The 18046-nt window shown below is 47.7% G+C and overlaps 1 protein-coding gene across 1 annotated transcript; it reads right to left on the reverse strand.

Annotated features, from left to right (window-relative positions):
* Nucleotides 1–480: 480 nt before the first annotated feature.
* Nucleotides 481–2406, reverse strand: LOC136527629 (protein G1-like1). Its single transcript, XM_066520420.1, has 2 exons — nucleotides 2160–2406; nucleotides 481–1655 (listed from the first exon to the last, which is right to left on the reverse strand). Exon 2 carries the CDS (start codon nucleotides 1624–1626, stop codon nucleotides 808–810), a length of 819 nt encoding a protein of 272 aa, XP_066376517.1. The 5' UTR covers nucleotides 1627–1655; nucleotides 2160–2406; the 3' UTR covers nucleotides 481–807.
* Between the last annotated feature and the right edge of the window lie 15640 nt (nucleotides 2407–18046).

Consider the following 18046-nt stretch of genomic DNA (forward strand, 5'->3'; position numbering starts at 1 on the left):
GATTTAGAGAGTAATTATGTGTCCAAATAATATATATAGTATGTTTGAACATCGAAAAAACACAAACACTTATGGTTACCCGCCTAATAAAATCTAAAGTCTGCCCTAGCTGTTCTCTTTGATCACCAAAGACTGCTGATTGGTGTTGGAGTATTTGGCTAATCCTCTAGTTTTGTACGAGGCCTGAGAGTCTGAATGGAAGTGTTTCCCAGTTTGTGGGTTCTTTGTTCCAAATTATCTTGAATTTTCATATTAATTATAACAGGTTGTCAGCTTGTACATTCATCATTGCCCTCACAAGAAAAAACTTGCACATGCATATCATGGAGTACAAAAAAGTGCTAATTTGTGCGTTGTAAATGGCATACCTGAAAATCGAACCACCACTAGATCGATCAAGAGATATATACTGGGACAAAAAAATTAAAAGGATGCATGCCATCTCAAAAGAAGAGATAAGTACCAATTGAATCAGAGATCCTAGAGCACCAAGAACATTAGCCTGGAAATTAAGCCTTCCATTATATTATATCTCCATCATCATTGCATTGCATACACAAACCAAGCAGGATTCTGCAAACCCTACAGTACCAAGCACAGCTACTAATACTATTTCCCAGCAGGAAATGCAGGAGCGTGATGTAACCAAAAGAGATGGGAAGTACAGGAAATCCTGAAGAACAGCAGCACGTACGTGTGTTGATCGGTTCATCTCAATCGCGACAATGAGATCGATCTTAACACTAGATAAGCACCAGGATTAATCTACTATTGTTTAAGCCCTACCTCGCTTGGCTACACGCCTGCCTAGTTGAACACCGACAGCGGCAGCATGCACCCCGCCGCGTGCGCCTCCGCCGCCGCCGCCATCGCCAGCGCTATCTCGTCCCCGCTGCCGGCAGCGACGCTAGCGCTGCTGCCATTGACATTGCCAGCCACCGCTTCGGGGTTTCCCGGCAGCAGGCTGAACCCGTGCAGGAACTGCGGGTGTGGCATGAAGAAGTGGTGCTGGTGCAGGTGGTGGGGGTGCCCGGCGTCCGGCACGTGCGCCCGCAGGTCGGTCCTCTCGGCCGCCGCGTCAGACAGGGTCGGCGAGGAGGCGGGGGCGGCCTGCGGCGGCGGTGTCGTCGCAGCCTGCGGCAACGACTGGGACGAGGCGGACGGCCGCTTCCGGCGCTTCTTCTCGTAGGCGATGCCGCGCGCCTTGGCCTGGCTGTCGCGGACCTCGCGGAGGTAGAGGCGCACGGCGCGCGCGCCGAAGGGGTTGGCCTCGGGCCGGCCGCCGTGCTCCTCGAAGGCGGCGCGCAGGCGGCCGACGAGCGCGTCGAGGCTGCCCCAGGCCTGGCGCAGCGGGCACGGGCACGGCGCGGGCGGCGACGGGTGGCCGAAGAAGGGGCACCCCGGCGCGTGGACCTTGGTCTTGCCGAACTGGTCGAGGTAGCGCAGGAACTCCAGCACGTGCGCGCCGCTGCACCGCGCCAGCTCCAGCGGCGGCCGGTGGTTGCGCAGGTACTGCCCGAACGTGTGCCAGTCCCGCCGCTTCTGCGACTCGTAGCGGCTCGGGCGCGGCGCCTCCGCGCCCGCCGCGGCGCCGGGGCTGTCGGCCGCGCCTCCTCCGACCTGCATGTCCTTCGCTTGCTACTTGCGCCTCAGATCTGCATGCAACCCCCTCGATTAGTGCGACGGCAACGCCGGGAACCAGGACACCGAATAAAAAAACTGAAATTTTCGCAGCCATCACCACGAGCGAGTTGGATTACACGCTTGTATTATGGTACTCCTCCTGAGCTTTTCAGAAGGGAGAGAAGCTTTCGAGGCGGCGGAAAGTGGGAAGAAGAACGAATTGTAAACTACAAGTTCTGGATTTCGTGGTCCTGGATTCTGCTGCTACTTAATCGAGAAAAAGGAGTAAAGAACTAGGGTTTGCAACGGGGGAGATTAAATCAGAATCAGGCTGGTCCAGGGCAAGTACGGCGCCTCTGAGGGCAGCACATCCCAAGAATTGCCTGATCTGAGGTCAGCAGCTGCCGCTGCAGCAGCTACTGCGGGAGCCTACCTAGAAAACTGACGCGCACTGGCTGGAAAAAGGGCCAGTTGGGAGCCGAGACACGCCAGCCGCGAGAAGAGAACAACAGAAATCGCACACCAGCCGAGCTCACCTGAGCGCCGGACGGCCTCGACGCCCCGCTCTGGGCTCTGGTCGATCAGGCGGCGTCGGCGGCGAGACGGGAGACGGGAGCAGATGCGGTTTCCCTTTCTGGCGAGAGCTGCAGGAGGCGACACCGCGAGAGAGACGACGAGGAGTGGTTACTGATGGAGGAGGACGGGACGCGGGTGGCGATAGATAGAGTGGGCGTATATAGCTGGAGGCTAGACTGTGGAGGGCGAGGACGGGAGCTGCAGCTAGCTGCCTGCAGCGTCGATCCGGGACAGGAGAGGAGGACTGGAGGAGAAAGAGGGAGGCTGGCGGACGCGGCCGACCGGGCGGTGACCCCAATCATTTATGGCCACGGCGGGTGCAACAGTGCTCGCTCCGGAGGTAGGCGTAGCATGTATGCGCCAAATTTATCCCTTGTCGTCTCGTCTGTATTGGCGCACGCTAGCTGCTTTTCCTACGTACGCCAATACATGTGCGTCTAGTACACGCGCCAGGTTTCACTGTCTAGCTAGCTATTTTTTCAACCAAAAAAAGCTGTCTAGCTACAGAGTAGTAGAGCGCAAATCCACAGTGTATGACTTTGATCTAGCACTACCGTGTCGGAATGATATTGTAAATAGGGCCGGGTTTAGATCATCTCCAAATTCTAAGTTTTTTCACTCTCTCTTCATCACATTATTTTTTTGGACGCATACATGGAGTATTAAATATAGGTAAAAAAAAACTAATTATACAGTTTGGTTGTAAATCACAAGACGGATCTTTTGAGCCTAGTTAGTTCATGGTTGAACAAAATTTGTCAAATACAAACAAAACGTGCTATAGTATTCAGATTGTAAAAATTTACAATCTAAACTAGGCCTAGGAATCTGAATGCCTCTTGTTACAGCCATGTCGGAATGATATTGGAAATAGGAATTTGTATGGTCTGCTGGGCTTACGGGTCATACTTTTTCAGTACATGAACAATATTTTTTTATAATAAATTAGTCAATAGTATTTTTCATCTTAACTTATCAGCCAAAAAAAACAGATCAATTTGCCTCCTGTTACAGCATCCGACTGGATCTCTCTCTTTGCCACGAGAGGAGTGGATCCTCACATTATTTTAGACTCACTCGCTCTCTCAGTTCTCGCTTCCTAAAAAAATTAGTTTTTTTTAACTTTGATCAATTATATATATAATTAATATTTAAATAATACATAATTAGCATCATTAGATAAATCGTTGAATATATTTTTATAATAAATTTATTTGACGATATAAATATTGCACGCATTTTCTACGAGCCTATTTAAAGTTAAGAAAGTTTGATCTACATGTATCCCATAACGACTTTATTGTGGGACGGTGGTAGTATCTGAAATAGGGAAAGTTAACGCGCGACCGATCGCGCTGTCAAACGAGAGCGCGACCCCGCGCTTATGCCGCCCACTGCCCCGCCGCGACATGGTAGGGTCTCGATAGAGCACCACGGCCGTGCTTGTGGCGGCCTCCTCCTTCCCCTCCATTTGTCGCCGCCATGGCCATGGACGTCCTCGCCTCGATCTGGTCCGGCCGCCTCCAACGCCACCGGAACCCTAACTGTCGCCCTCTTGCCGTCACCACCGCCTGGCTGACTTGCCTCCCCTGATCACCTTCTAAGCCCGCCGGAGTTGGAGAAACATTTCCCTTTACATAGCTTTAGCTCTAGTGTTTTTTAGTCATAGCTACTATAAGGAAAATGGACCATTGGTCTATTTACTTTGAAATTTGGTGTTTGATGACCAACACAACTAAATTGGACTAATGAATTTGCAAGTGATTGTTTTGTAGTCCAATAGGGTACAAGACGTGACTTGGACGAAGGCGACGCGATGATCCGATGATCAACACCTTAAGCAAGACCCTAAAAGCACAAGAGAAGACTCAAGATATCAAGCAAAGTCCAAGCACGAAGATAGGAACCAAGCCGGACGCAAGATCGCGAAGAAACGAGCTCACAGAGGTGACTGGACGCTGGACCGGACACTGGCAGAAAGCAATCGGACGCTCCGATCAAGAGGCTCGACAACAGGCGTCAGCAGCAGCGACAAGACGTTGGACCAGACGCTGGTGGCAAATCGATCGGACGCAGGACAGCAAAGTCCGGTCGAGTACAGAAAGGTTCTAGAGCGACGATACTGTGACCGGATGCGTCCGGTGGCATGTGACTGGACACTGGCAGCTCCGATCAGTGGATTGCAGCTTCAACGGTCGGGACGACCAAACGCGTCTGATCAGGAAGACCTCATCGTCCGGTCAGTAGCAGAAAAGCAGGATTTCGTCCCCAACGGCTACTTTCTCAGTGGGGCTTATAAATAGACCTCCAACCGGCCATTTAAAGGGTGTGGAGCTGATGAAACATATCAAGGGTGTTGATACATCATTTTAGTGATCTCCACTTGCATAGTGCTTAGTGATTTATTAGGTGATTAGCGTAGGTGCTTTGCGAAGTGCTTAGGTTGATTAGACCACCGCTTATGCGCTTGCTCTTGGTTTAGACCTAGTGTTTAGTGAGGTTTGCATACCTCTTACCACTTGGTGCTTGTGCGCACTATTGTTGTACATCGGAGGGGATTGTAGTCTTGCGAGATCACACCAACCGCGTTTGTGGTGTGGCCGCCACCGTGTACCGGAGAGAACAAGGCCCGTGGCTTTTTGGCCGAAAGCTTGATAGTGAAGACGGCGGAGAACATCCAAGAGAGGCTTGCCGAAAGGCACGTCGGAGACCCACTTGCACGTGGGGAAGGCCCGAGGCTATCCACAGAGTTACCCAACCGGGAGCTTGGCCCTTGCGAGAGATTCCTTGTGAGGGGGTCCAACAAGGACTAGGGGGAAGCTTGCGCGCTTTTTGATACCTCGGTAAAAATACTGGAGTCATCGACGGGAGTTTGCATATCTCTACCTTGCTCTTTAGCTTCTGCATTTACATTGATCGTATTACTTTTTTTGCGATAGAGATAGCAACACACTAGCAAAACCGTAGTTGCACATTTAGATAGTTTATCTATTGCAAAGGTTTGCTAGAGTTAGAAAAAGAGGCCATAGTTTAGAGTTAGATTTTTAAGTTGCCTAATTCACCCCCCTCTTAGGCGTTACGGTCCCTTTCAATTGGTATCAGAGCCAGGTTGGCTCATTTTTTTTATCTTTGGCTTAACCGCCATTGAGCCGATGCTATTTAGAGTGGTTAAGATGGATACCTCTAGGCCTCTGCACTTTGATGGCACTAACTTTCTCTATTATAAAGCTAGAATGGCTTGCAACCTTGAGGCGGTTGATTTAGGAGTTTGGAGAGTCACTCGTGACGGGATGAAACCCATTAAGAATCCTGATAAACCCACAAAGAGTAAAGAAAAGGAAATACATTTCAATGCTAGAGCTAAGAATTGTTTGTTTGAATCTTTTAGCATAGATGTGTTCAACCAAGTATTCACTTTAAATACGGCACGTGAAATTTGGTTAAAACTCCAAGAGCTCCATGATAGCACATCTAATGTCCGTGAGCAAAAACATTGTCTAGCTAAACAAAATTATGATTCCTTTACAATGAATGATGATGAGTTTGTTCGTGATATGTATCCTCATTTGAATCTAATTATCAATGAGCTCCATTCAATAGGATGAACAAAGCTAGATGATACGGACATCGTGAGGAAGATCATCTCCGTGCTACCACAAAAGAAATATACAAGCATCATCACCATCCTTCACAATATAGAGAACTTGAGCACCATGACCCCGGTCATAGTCATTGGCAAGATTGTGACATTTAAAATGCCACGTAAGATGGGTCAAGACAAAGCCTGTTCATCAAGCAAACACAAAGCTATCGCATGTTGCGAGAAAAAGAAGATGAAGGGCAAGCAAGTTGAGACAAGCTCAAGCTTAAGCTCAAGCTCCTCAAGTGAAGAAGAAAAAGATGAGGACGATGATGATGATGATGATGAAGATTTAAGTGAAGATGATCAGTCTTCCTCCTCCACATCCGACCTTGATAAAGAATCAATCAAACTAATCAATAAGGTGGAGAAGATGATCCAAAGGCTCAATATCAAGGGTGTGCCCATCCAAATCCAAGATCTCATTTTTACCAATCAAAGAAATGAGCAAAGAAAGAGAGGATGCTATGGATGTGGTGAGTTGGGGCACATTGTAGAAGTTTGTCCAAACAAACCCACACCCAAGACAAGAAAAAGGCATGCAAGAACCAAGCTCTCACATCAATAAGGTCATAGGATGATTCTTTAAGTGAAGAAAAACACCATCACAAGAGACGAGGGTGCAAGCACTCATCATCAAGCTCTTCTTGTATGTGCCTTATGGCATATGGTAACAAAAGCTCATCCTCTAGTGAGAGTGATAGTGATGATGAAATACCTTCTTATGATGAAATTGTGCAATAAAATCTTAATTATGCTAAAATTTACACTAGTCAACAAAAGAAGCTCAAAAAATAAAAGAAAAGCTAAATAGTTCACAAGAAGCATACAAAACTTTACTTGAACAATATGAGAACTTTGCTAATCTTAATGTTGAACTATCTACTAAAATTGAGCAACTTAAGGATAGTGCAATAACAAATGCATGCACAATCAATAATGAGCAACTTGTAAAGAAAAATGAAAGATTAAAAAAAAGTTAGCTAGCTCACAAGATGCTTATAAAAGTTTGCTTGCTAAAATGGAAACCATGTGCAAACATTGTGATGAGCTAACTAATAAAGTTGCTAATCTTGAAGCTGTTAGTACAACCCCCACTAAGGCATTTAAAAAGAAAAGTTCTATCTTTAACATGTCTAAAAGGGATGCCTCTACTTCTTGTAATGATTTATGTTTAGACTCATCTTTGTGCAACCAAGTTTGTGTTGAGAAAGTTGTTGTATATACATGCACACAAGAGGTTGCAAAGGAGAATGAGCAACTCAAGCAAGAAGTAGCTCGCCTCACCAAGGATTTGACTCAAGTAAAAGGCAAAGCGAAGCAAGTCCAACTTCATCAAGATAACACCATCAAGGGAGTAAAAAAGCTTGATGAAAGACAAACCATGGTTTGCTACATGTGCCATAAGGAAGGGCACAAGTCCTATGAGTGCAAGGTGAAGAATGGGGGAGGAGCAAAGAAGAAAGGGAAAAAGCAAACAAGCAAGCTCTCCAACACCTACACCAACAAGGTGGACAAGAAGGCCTCCACACCATACTTGTTAAAGAAGAAGAAAAATGACAAGGTGGTGGCCATCAAGGTGAACAAGCAAGCCAACAATGGGGTCAAATGCTTTTGGGTGCCAAAGGAAATCATTTCCAACGTGAAGAGCACCAAAAAGGTTTGGATCCCGAAAGGAAAGTGAGAAGTCCAATGGACTTCGGGGAATTTGGAGACTTGGCAAAGTATGGATGTATTTCATGGGGTGCATCATGATGAACAAAATCATTGCCAAGTGGGTGAGTGAATACTATGGACCCAAATTCCCCTTTCCATGTTAGGTAACTAGATTCAATTTCCTTCAAGTAGTATCAATTTGCATTTCCTATAAGTGGCATTTCTTACAAATTGGTATCCTTAAACATCTAGTTACTTTTCATGCCTATGTTTGCATTTGCATGCCTATATTTTTTGTCATGCATACACTAGGTATATCTTATGGTAGGCTTGCTTAGTGTCATTCTCAACCCTTGGAGCAAACCTACATGGTTTAAAATTATTTAGGAGCATGACATATAGCTTGTCTTTTGATTGTTCATCTAATATGTGTCAAAGTCCAAATTGTAGATAATTTCTCCTGAATATCATATTCGAAAATGATTCTCACATTTATGAGATGTCATCTTTCAAGTGGTATTATTGATTCTAAAATCAATGTGCATGACTTCTACAAGTATCCCACACTTGTGTGCACAAATTTAGGGGGAGGTTACTCTACAAGTTAGATGCTTTGAGACACACATTTTCAAGCTTATCATGTGTGTAGTAGTCTCATTGCAAGGAAAATGGAGCCCCCGGAGTTAAGCATCATACTTCAAATATCCACCACCTATTGCAAGTGGTAGAAATCAAATTGGTTTCCACATGTGGTATTTCTAAGCTGATATCATCATGTTGATTTCATTTTGATATTTATATGCTTTCTCCATACATTATATAGATTAAATTCCCTTGAGGAATAAATTGCCAAATATGCATATGCCTTGCTTTTCACCATATGTATGCATATATTTAGGGGGAGCTTAATCCATATAATGTGAGAATCAAATTTTGTGACCTATTACACTCTACACACAAAGGATCACAAAGTTTAACCCTACCTTATGCTACTAATGTCTTCCTTTTTGGTGTTTAATTTCAAATGGGGAGAATTTAGAGGACCAAAAGGAAGCATTAATTTGTGGGGCCATAAGCTAGATCATAATAATTTACAGGTGGTAATGGTCTACAAGTGGTAATAGTCCGAGAAAGGGAGGATAGTGGATTATGGATTAGTCTATGTAATAAGAAGAATTTGTAGGAAGCAAGGTTTAAATCCATAATGCCACATGAAGACATTTTGCAAGGCCAAGATAAGTTTTTATGTAGTATCTTTTAGTCTTATATGTAGTATCTTTTAGCATCATATAATCTTGCCCCTTGCATTGCATCCTAGCAAGTAGATAGTTTTTAAATTCCAAATTTTTATTATTTGCTTGCTTTGGCCGTGTTGTCATCAATCACCAAAAAGGGGGAGATTGTAAGGAAAATGGACCCTTGGCCCATTTACTTTGGATTTTGGTGTTTGATGACCAACACAACGAAATTGGACTAATAAATTTGCAAATGATTGTTTTGTAGTCTAATAGGGTGCAAGACGTGACTTGGACAAAGGTGACACGATGATCCAATGATTAACACCTTAAGCAAGACCCTAGAAATACAAGAGAAGACTCAAGATATCAAGCAAAGTCCAAGCACGAAGATAGGAACCAAGCCGGACGCAAGATCATGAAGAAATAAGCTCACAGAGGTGACCGAACGCTGGACCGGACGCTGGCAGAAAGCAACCAGATGCTCTGATCAAGAGGCTCGACAACAGGCATCAGCAGCAGCGACTGGACGCTGGCGGCAAATCGATCAGGATAGGACAACAGAGTCTGATCGAGCACAGAAAGGTTGTAGAGCGGCGATACTACGACCGGATATGTTCAGTGGCATGTGACCGGATGCTGGCAGCGTCCGATCAGTGGATCGTGACTCCAACGGTCAGGACGACCAGACGCGTTCGATCAGGATGACCTTAGCGTCTGGTCAGTAGCAGAAAAGTGGAATTTCGTCCCCAACGGCTACTTTCTTAGTGGGGCTTATAAATAGACCCCTCAACCGACCATTTGAAGGGTGTGGAGCTGAGGAAACATATCAAGGGTGTTGATACACCATTTTAGTGATCTCTACTTGCATAGTTCTTAGTGATTCATTAGGTGATTAGCTTAGGTGCTTTGCGAAGTGCTTAGGTTGATTAGACCACCGCTTATGCGGTTGCGCTAGGTTTAGGCCTAGTGTTTAGTGAGGTTTGCTAAGCTCTTACCATTCGGTGCTTGCGCGCACCATTGTTGTTCATTGGAGGGGCTTGTAGTTTTGCGAGATCATACCAACCGCGTTTGTGGTGTGGCCGCAACCGTGTACCGGAGGGAACAAGGCCCGCAATGTTTTGGCCGGAAGCTTGATAGTGAAGACGACGGGGAGCATCCAGGAGAGGCTTGCCGGAAGGCACGTCAGAGACCCACTTGCACGTGGGGAAGGCCCGAGGCTATCCATGGAGTTACCCAACCAGGAGCTTGGCCCTTGCGAGGGATTCCTTGCGAGAGGCTCCAATGAGGACTAGGGAGAAGCTTGCGTATTTCTCGATACCTCAGTAAAAATACCGGCATCATTGATGGGAGTTTGCATATCTCTACCTTGCTCTTTAGCTTCTGCTGTTACATTGATCGTATTACTTCTTTTGCGGTAGAGATAGCAACACACTAGAAAAACCGTAGTTGCACATTTAGATAGTTTATCTATTGCATAGGTTTTGCTAGGGTTAGGAAAAGAGGCCATAGTTTAGAGTTAGATTTTTAAGTTGTCTGATTCACCCCCCCCCCCTCTCATGCATCACGGTCCCTTTCAGCTACTACTCGCTCCCTCTAAAAAATTGCAATTATCACTTTTTAGGAATAAGATAGTTTGGATTTTAACCAGGTTTATAAAGATATACTAATATTTATGATGATGAATAAGTATCACTAGATCAATAATAAAATATATTTTTATAGTAAATTTATTTGAGGATATATATATTGATATTAATTTCTGAAAACTTAGTCAAACTGAAATTTTACTTGGTTTAAACAATAATTGTATTCATGATGAAATAGAGGGAGTAGTAAATATATTTGTCGGGTTCATAAACCCGGGGTCCCCAATGGACCTGCTTTCCTACAAAAACTTGTCCCAGCAGGCGGCGTAGCGATAATGTGCGCTTCCTGGGCTGGCTAGATACATGATGACAGGCTGAGAGAACGATCCGATTCTCGACCGGAAGGCCTAGCCAAGGTGGGGACACAGTCCGACTCTGACCTCCTTTTCCAATCGGGGATACGCTGGACCTCTGCTTGCTGCTCTTCTTTGACCGACACGGTCAGGGCCTACTAGAAACGACCGACCAGGGATGCCCGCTCGGTGAGGGCTTGGGGATCAGGCGGAGTAGATAAGGTAAGACGCTCAAGTCAAACCGCAATACCGAGGACCATACCCTGCCATACCCTGCACACCTACAGGATGGTGCCACTAGGACATGCTAGAAAGGCATTATGCAACTTCCAGATGTGTTAGAACCCAAACAGTATTGTAAGCGCCGACATTTGCCATACCAGGTGAAAGGTTCTTGTTTGGTTTTGGTAATTGAGTGACAACCTAGGTGGACTAATTGTGGTTATGTGAGATACACAGGTGATTAGTCCATAGGTACATGTGTGTGAGCAACATATGCCATGAAGGTGAAAATGGCTTGGAGATGTTGTAAAGCTCACACATGTGATGATGAAGGAGCTTAAATGCACATGAGACATGACATTGAGTCATGTGATCAAGGTGGAGAAGATCAAGACAAGACTTGGCTTGATGGACCGGTTGCAAGCGTGAAGGGCAAGTTGAAGGCTTTGGAGTGATGGACCGCGTGGCGGTGAAGCTTGAGCAAGACTTGGCGCCGATGGACGATGGCAACGGTGAAGAGCAAGTAGAGTCAAGATCGATGAACCAATATGATCATATGATGATATGAAGTGGATCATATCATTGTTGATCGTATTGGTGCATGTGTTGCATCGACATTGGAGGAGATGGAATGGAATGCGCAAGGTAAAGGTATAACCTAGGGCATTTCATTTCATTGGTCATAGGTGTGTAGAGAAGTTTATGACTGGGTTTAGGATAGATGGCCGTACTATCAAGAGGGACAAACTTGTTTGCATATCGGTCATCTAGTGCCACTCGAGTGATCTAACTTTGCATCGTCGCTAGGATCGAGTGGCGTGGCAAGTTGAGTGGCTAACATCCTTTGGGAAATGATTGTGAAAAGCTAACACACATACACATGGTGGTGTACACTTGGTGATGTTGGCACATTTACAAAGGAGGTGGTGTTTGTAGGGGTGAGATGGGTTTGGGTCCCTGGCGTCGGTCAACTGACTGGACGCTGGGTTTGAAAGCACCGGACGCTGGCAAGCTGTGTTCGGTCAGGCTGGCATATGGTGATGCAGAAGCTAGAGTGTGACCGGATGCTGGGCTGCGTCCGATCAAGTGTGACCGGACACGTCCGATCGAGGTCGGTACCTTACTGGAAACAACCAGATGTTGAGGTCCAATGTCTGATTAGTTGAAGCTGCTGTGTCCGGTCTAGTCAAGTGACCGTTGGAATCAGGACACGTGGCTGTCTGTGGGCAACCGGACACTGAGGTCCAGCGTTCGGTCAACACGACCGGAGCATCCGGTCGACCCGACAGTTGCCCAGTGAAGGGGTAACGGCTAGTTTAGCCCTTGGGGCTATAAATAGAAGTGGCCTTCGGCCATGGCTAGAGGGGAGCACCTAAGGGGACTTAGTGTCCATGCTTGTGAGTTCTTGGGAGCCCTCCATCACACATATACTTGATAGTGATCATTCAATTGTGTGAGTGAGCGATTCTAGTGTGATTACATCGTGAGGTTGCATCGAGTGGCACTAGGTGATCGAGTTGCAAGCCGGTAGTGATTGTTACTCTTGGAGATTGCCACCTCCTAGATGGCTTGGTGGTGGTCTCCATCGAAGCACACAAGAAGCTTGTGCGGTGCTCCGGAGAAGTGCTTGTGAGGGGCATTGTGCTCGCCCCGCGGGAGCCGCGAAGAGCAACTCTAGTAAAGCGTGTTATTGAGCTACCCTCACTTCTGGGGTAGGTTCTTGCGGCGCCCAATGTGTGGGCTTAGCAGGTGATGCTAATTAGCCACCGAACCACCAAATGAGCAGTCGACACAATGGGGACTAGCGTGTTGGCAAACACGTGAACCTCGGGAGAAAAATCATCGTGTCAACCTTGTTCTTCCCATTGGTTTGCATCCCCATTACACAAGCTTGCAACTACTTTTATACATATTAAGCTTGTGTAGTTGCTCTTGTAATTAGATAGCTTGTGTAGCTTGCTAATTACCTTCTTGCTTGTGTAGCATAGAAGTAGCTCCCTTGTGTGGCTAATTTGGTTTTAGTAACCTTGTTAGTCACATTGCTTAGTTTGTGTAGCTAAGTATTTGCGCTCTCTAATTAGGCATTGGTTGCCTTGTTATTGAGCATTGCTAATGAGCTTAGTTAGCTTTGTGCTTTTGCTTACTAGCATGTGTAGGAGCTCCCTTGTTGCTTAAAGTACTAGTGGCATAGGTTTGTGTGACCTTGCTCCTAAAATTGGGTAGGAGAGCTCTAGCTAGCCCGACACCTTTGTTGCTTGATTAGTATCTTTGCAAGGTGCTAGTAAACATATATAGTGGGGTATAGTCTTGGCTAGACCGATAGTTTTAATTCCGCATTTGTATCGATTAGCCGACGCGATTAAATTTTTAGAAAAGACTATTCACCCCCCTCTAGTCGCCATCTCGACCCTTTCACCAGGCGAACACGGTGGAGCCTGCCACATGCATCTAGACATAAAAAGTATTATGGGCGCTGACGACCATCTCTTACCCGACAGTGTGGGCAACAAGACTTGGTAGCACACGTTTACATTCTCTCTCTTTCTCTAACTTGTAAGAGCCCATCCCCTTCGACTGTAAAAGGGGATGAGCTCTCTCCTAAAAAAGGATCTGGCTATTCTAACTCTGGCTCTCCTAAAAAAGAGAGCTTGAATAGCTCAATAGCTTTAGAACTCTAAAGCTACACAGAGCATACGCTCCAATACTTAGTGCATATTAGAGCCCCCGTCACTCTCGGCCCCTCGATTCAGAGTCTGACCGGCCCTTTAACACCCCTTTTTATTCCTACTCGTTTGTAACCCCACAACAAACTTCGAGCACCTAGGCTCAAGAATAAAGTCACCGATCGACTAAAACTAGACATAGGGCATGTTGCCTGAACTAGTATAAAACCTATCATTGAGTGCTAGGCCATATCTGATCACAATGCACGGTAAAACTACAAATATTTACTTGTTGGTCACTTTTCGCACCGACAGTTGGCGTCCGTGGGGAGGACGCCGTGCGTTCATGTTTTTGGTCATCGGATGACCCAACTTTCCACCATCTTCGACATGATAGGCTTAAGCGATATGATTTACTTTGGCTCGCTAGAGTTTCCCATGCTCCCACCTATTAGGATGTGGGTTCCTCCCGTCTTTGAGCCACTCCAGACCTTCCTCTTCAAAAGTTTAGACTTCATCGCCGACCAGCTCGGCGTACTCCACCTCCGCAAGGAGGCACTTGTCTCAGTGCCCACTAGAGGAGGAGCACCCTCCACCGGCCCTAGGCCACTCGACGACCTCAACGTCGAGACACCCACGCTTCGCCTTGAGCCCATGCTGGGCTCAAACTCCACGATGAGTAACATACATATTGCTCTTTATTCACTATTTAACACCTTCCGCCAACTCTTTGGAGGGATCTCATTGTCCTCACCGCAACCACCGTACGACCGGTCCCCCTATGGCTTCACATCCCCCAAGGGTGCATGTGCGTGGGGGCTCCGAAGGATGCTAATGCCGCCCCCTCTCACATCCAAATTCATGGAGATGGCAGGCTATGCTCCTGCCTCCTTTCATGACCTCGTAGATGATAAGGTCAAAAGCGATGGCTCTAGCATTGGTGATGTCATGGCATCTAGCCACCCTCTGTCTTGGGAGTGTGCTTTGGCGGATGCCTCGAGACAGCCATCGGTGGTAGCGAAATCTCTACAGACTCACACCCATCTAGACCCTTGTGTGAAGGCCCTCACGCGTGCATAGGAGCACGACGAGGAGTTACGAGACAGGCGACAGAGTTAGCCGCAACCTACGCTGGCGCGCTCAGCACAGTGCGTAGTGCCACATGCGTGTAACCCGGCGAGCGGTGCTTGGGGTCACACCTGCTAGGTCCAGCATGACATCCTAGACGGTGGAAATGACCCCCACAGTTTGCTCAGGCTGGCCAGAACATCGCTGCTACAGTGATGCTTCTAGGTGACCTTCTCGAGCTTGCCGACACCTAAGAACAGGCAATCCACCAAAACCTCTAGGTGTTGGTGGAAACCTCATCGTTAAACAGGCGAAGAGCTCCACGTCGTGACACTGGCTCGTGGCCTCCTACCCCACCGGGGGAATGGGGCCGCACCAGTCGAATTGCTCCATCCACTCACCACTATAGTTGCTGGGCATCAGGCAAGAGGTCATGGCTAAACCACAGCCTGATCCTGCACCCGCTCCACACCAACCACCTATGCGCGAATGGCTCGGGCCAAACCATGACGCTCGTAGCATCATCAACAATCGACGCCATGACCAGCATGATGATAACGTCCATCAAGTGGCAGCGAGAGCAGGCGCCATGGGCCCCGGCCTGATCATCGAGGAGTGCGGGGACATGCATCCTAGGCATTGTGGCCGACCAAATGACCAGAGCCCTAGCCCAGATGGCTCGGGGCCATGGGCCTTTGGTTGTCGCATCCATAGAGCACCGTTCCCACTGCGCTTTTGACCACCCACCAACATCGCCAGATACACCAGGGAAACAAACCCTAGTATATGGCTCGAAGACTTCTAGCTTGCCTGCCAAGCCAGAGGAGTGGATGATGACCACTTCATCATTTAGTATCTCCCCATCTACGTGGGGGAGCATGTTCGAGTATGGCTCGAATTCCTCCTGCTCGACAGCATCCGCGACTAGATGGATCTCAAGAGGGTCTTCGTTGAAAATTTCTAGGGGACATATGTTCGTCCTGAGAATTCTTGGGACCTCAAGAGCTGCCGACAGGAGCCCAATGAGTCCCTATGTGATTACATCCGTATGTTCTCAAAATGGTGCAACTCCCTTCTAGATGTTGTTGATGAGGACATCATTAACGCGTTCCTCTCTAGGACAACCTGTAAGTCCTTGATCCACAAGCTCAGCGTCTGAAGCCCCGTACCACCCGTGACCTACTCAACATCGCCATGAACCATGCCTCTGGTGAGGAGGCGATCAGGGCAGTCTTCAGCGGCGATCAAGACAAGGGTTAGGCCAAGCACGAGGACCAAGGCAAGGGCCCCTCCACGCAAAGGGACAAGAAGAACTAGAAGGATCGGCGCCGATCGGCCAACCCAGCTTTGGTTGCCATAGCCGATCGTGCGGGCAAGCAGACCCAGTAGGGCCAGCCCAACCACTTTGACAAGCTCATGGAGAGTCCATGCACCAAATATGCCTACCCCATCAAAGCACCTCTACGAGGACCACGAGCTCCACAAGCGCTTTCTATGAAGGAAGGGAAGGGCAAGGAGGAGGCCGCCAAGAAAGGAGACACGACTGGCAAGGATGATGGCGGCTTCCTCGACGTTGAGGAATGCCTCATGATCTTTGGGGGATCCGACGCCATCCACTCTAAGCGCTAGCACAAGGTACGCTACAAAGAGGCATGTGCTGCTGAGATGGCCATCCCCTCTTTCCTTAGCTGGTTGGACTTCCCGATCACTTTTGATTAGAGAGACCATCCTTCCCATGTTGCTTGACTAGGTCGCTACCCGCTCATCGTCGACCCCATTGTCCATAAGAAGCGCCTCACTAAGGTGCTGATGGATGGATGCAGCGGCCTCAACATTCTCTACGTCAACACCCTTGACGCCATGTGCATCTCCCGGTCGGAGCTCCACCCAGTGAGCTCTCCCTTCCATGGTGTGATCCTAGGGACGTAGGCATACCCACTTGGGCAGATTGACCTGCCCATCACGTTTGACGACCGAGCCAACTTCCGCTCAGAGGTCCTCACCTTCGAGGTGGTGGACTTTCAAGGGTGCTACCACGCCATCTTGGGGTGGCCATGCTATGCCAAGTTCATGGCGATCTCCAACAACACCTACCTCAAGTTGAAGATGCTAGGACCGAACAGTGTCATGACCGTGGGTAGCACCTTTTCGCATGCCTACACGTGCGACCACGAGCATTACGAGCTCACCATGGCCATCATCAACTCCGCCAAGCTCCCGAAGCTCAGGAATTCATTGACTCCAAGCAGTCCTAGACTGCAATGAATAGACCTCCTCGAGTGCCTTCCACCCGACCGAGAAAACCATGGCGGTGGGGATCAAGACCGCTGACCTGACCAAGATGGTGTGTATTAGGACAAAGCTCCTAGCCAAGTAGGAAAGCGTGCTCGCTGACTTTATATGCGCCAATCATGATGTCTTCATGTGGAAACCTTCTGAGATGCCGGGCATACCAAGGGAGGTCACCAAGCACGCGTTACGCTTTGTCCCGGGCTCGAACCCCTGTTGTCGGTGCAGAAAGTGACCAACACAGTAAATATTTGTAGTTTTGCTATACATTGCGATCGGAGGTAGGCCTAGAACTCAATGACATAGGGTTTATACTAGTTCAAGCAACAGTGCCCTACGTCCAAGTTTGAGTCGGTCGATGACTTTATTCCTAAGCCCAGGTACTCAAAGTTTGCAGTGGGGTTACAAATGAGAAGGAGAAAGATGGTACAGGTACAAGAGGTCCTGGTCAGGACTCTAGGTCAGAGGGGCCGAGAGTGACGGGAGCTCCTGCTATGTGCTATGTATTCGAGCAGTGTGCTCGAGGTTTGAATCTGGTGGTTCTGTTGTGGTGTACTAGTGAACTTGATCGATCTAAATGAACCTGAGTTGTGTTGGAGAGAGTGCATCCTCCTTTTATAGATGAAGGGGATGGCCTTACAAGTGAGAGGGAGATAGTGCAGTATGTTTACTAAGTCTTAGTTGCCCACGCTGGCGGGTATGAGATGATGGTAGGCACCCACAATACTGTTGAATGTCAGATGCACGTGGGAGGTTGCATCGTCTTCTTCTGGTATGACAGATGTCGGTGCCTACCACACTGTTGATACCTAGAGGTATGCAAGGGGTTTTACCATATTTGCCTGGTACAGTAAATACCAACGCCCACAACATTGTTGATGCCTCAAAGGCACGTGGGGGGAGCTTTACCGTATTTGTCTAGTACAGGAGTTGATGGCGCCCACAACACTGTAGGGGGAAAATGTCGGCGCCTACAACACTGCTTGCGTTCTGTTATGCTAGGGAGGTCATAGGGTACTGTCCTACAGGTGTACATGGTATGGTCCTTGGTATTTGTGGTTGACTTGAGTGTGCTGCCTTACCTTCTCTGTTCGTTTCCTGGTCCTTATCGAGCGAGCGTCCCCGATCGGTT

The sequence above is a fragment of the Miscanthus floridulus genome, chromosome 19 (genome assembly GCF_019320115.1).
Source record: "Miscanthus floridulus cultivar M001 chromosome 19, ASM1932011v1, whole genome shotgun sequence".
Taxonomy (NCBI): Eukaryota; Viridiplantae; Streptophyta; class Magnoliopsida; order Poales; family Poaceae; genus Miscanthus; species Miscanthus floridulus.

Bases quoted from the DNA above. Each gene is read 5' to 3' on its own strand.
- LOC136527629 (XM_066520420.1), bottom strand. From the start codon at position 1,626: ATGCAGGTCGGAGGAGGCGCGGCCGACAGCCCCGGCGCCGCGGCGGGC.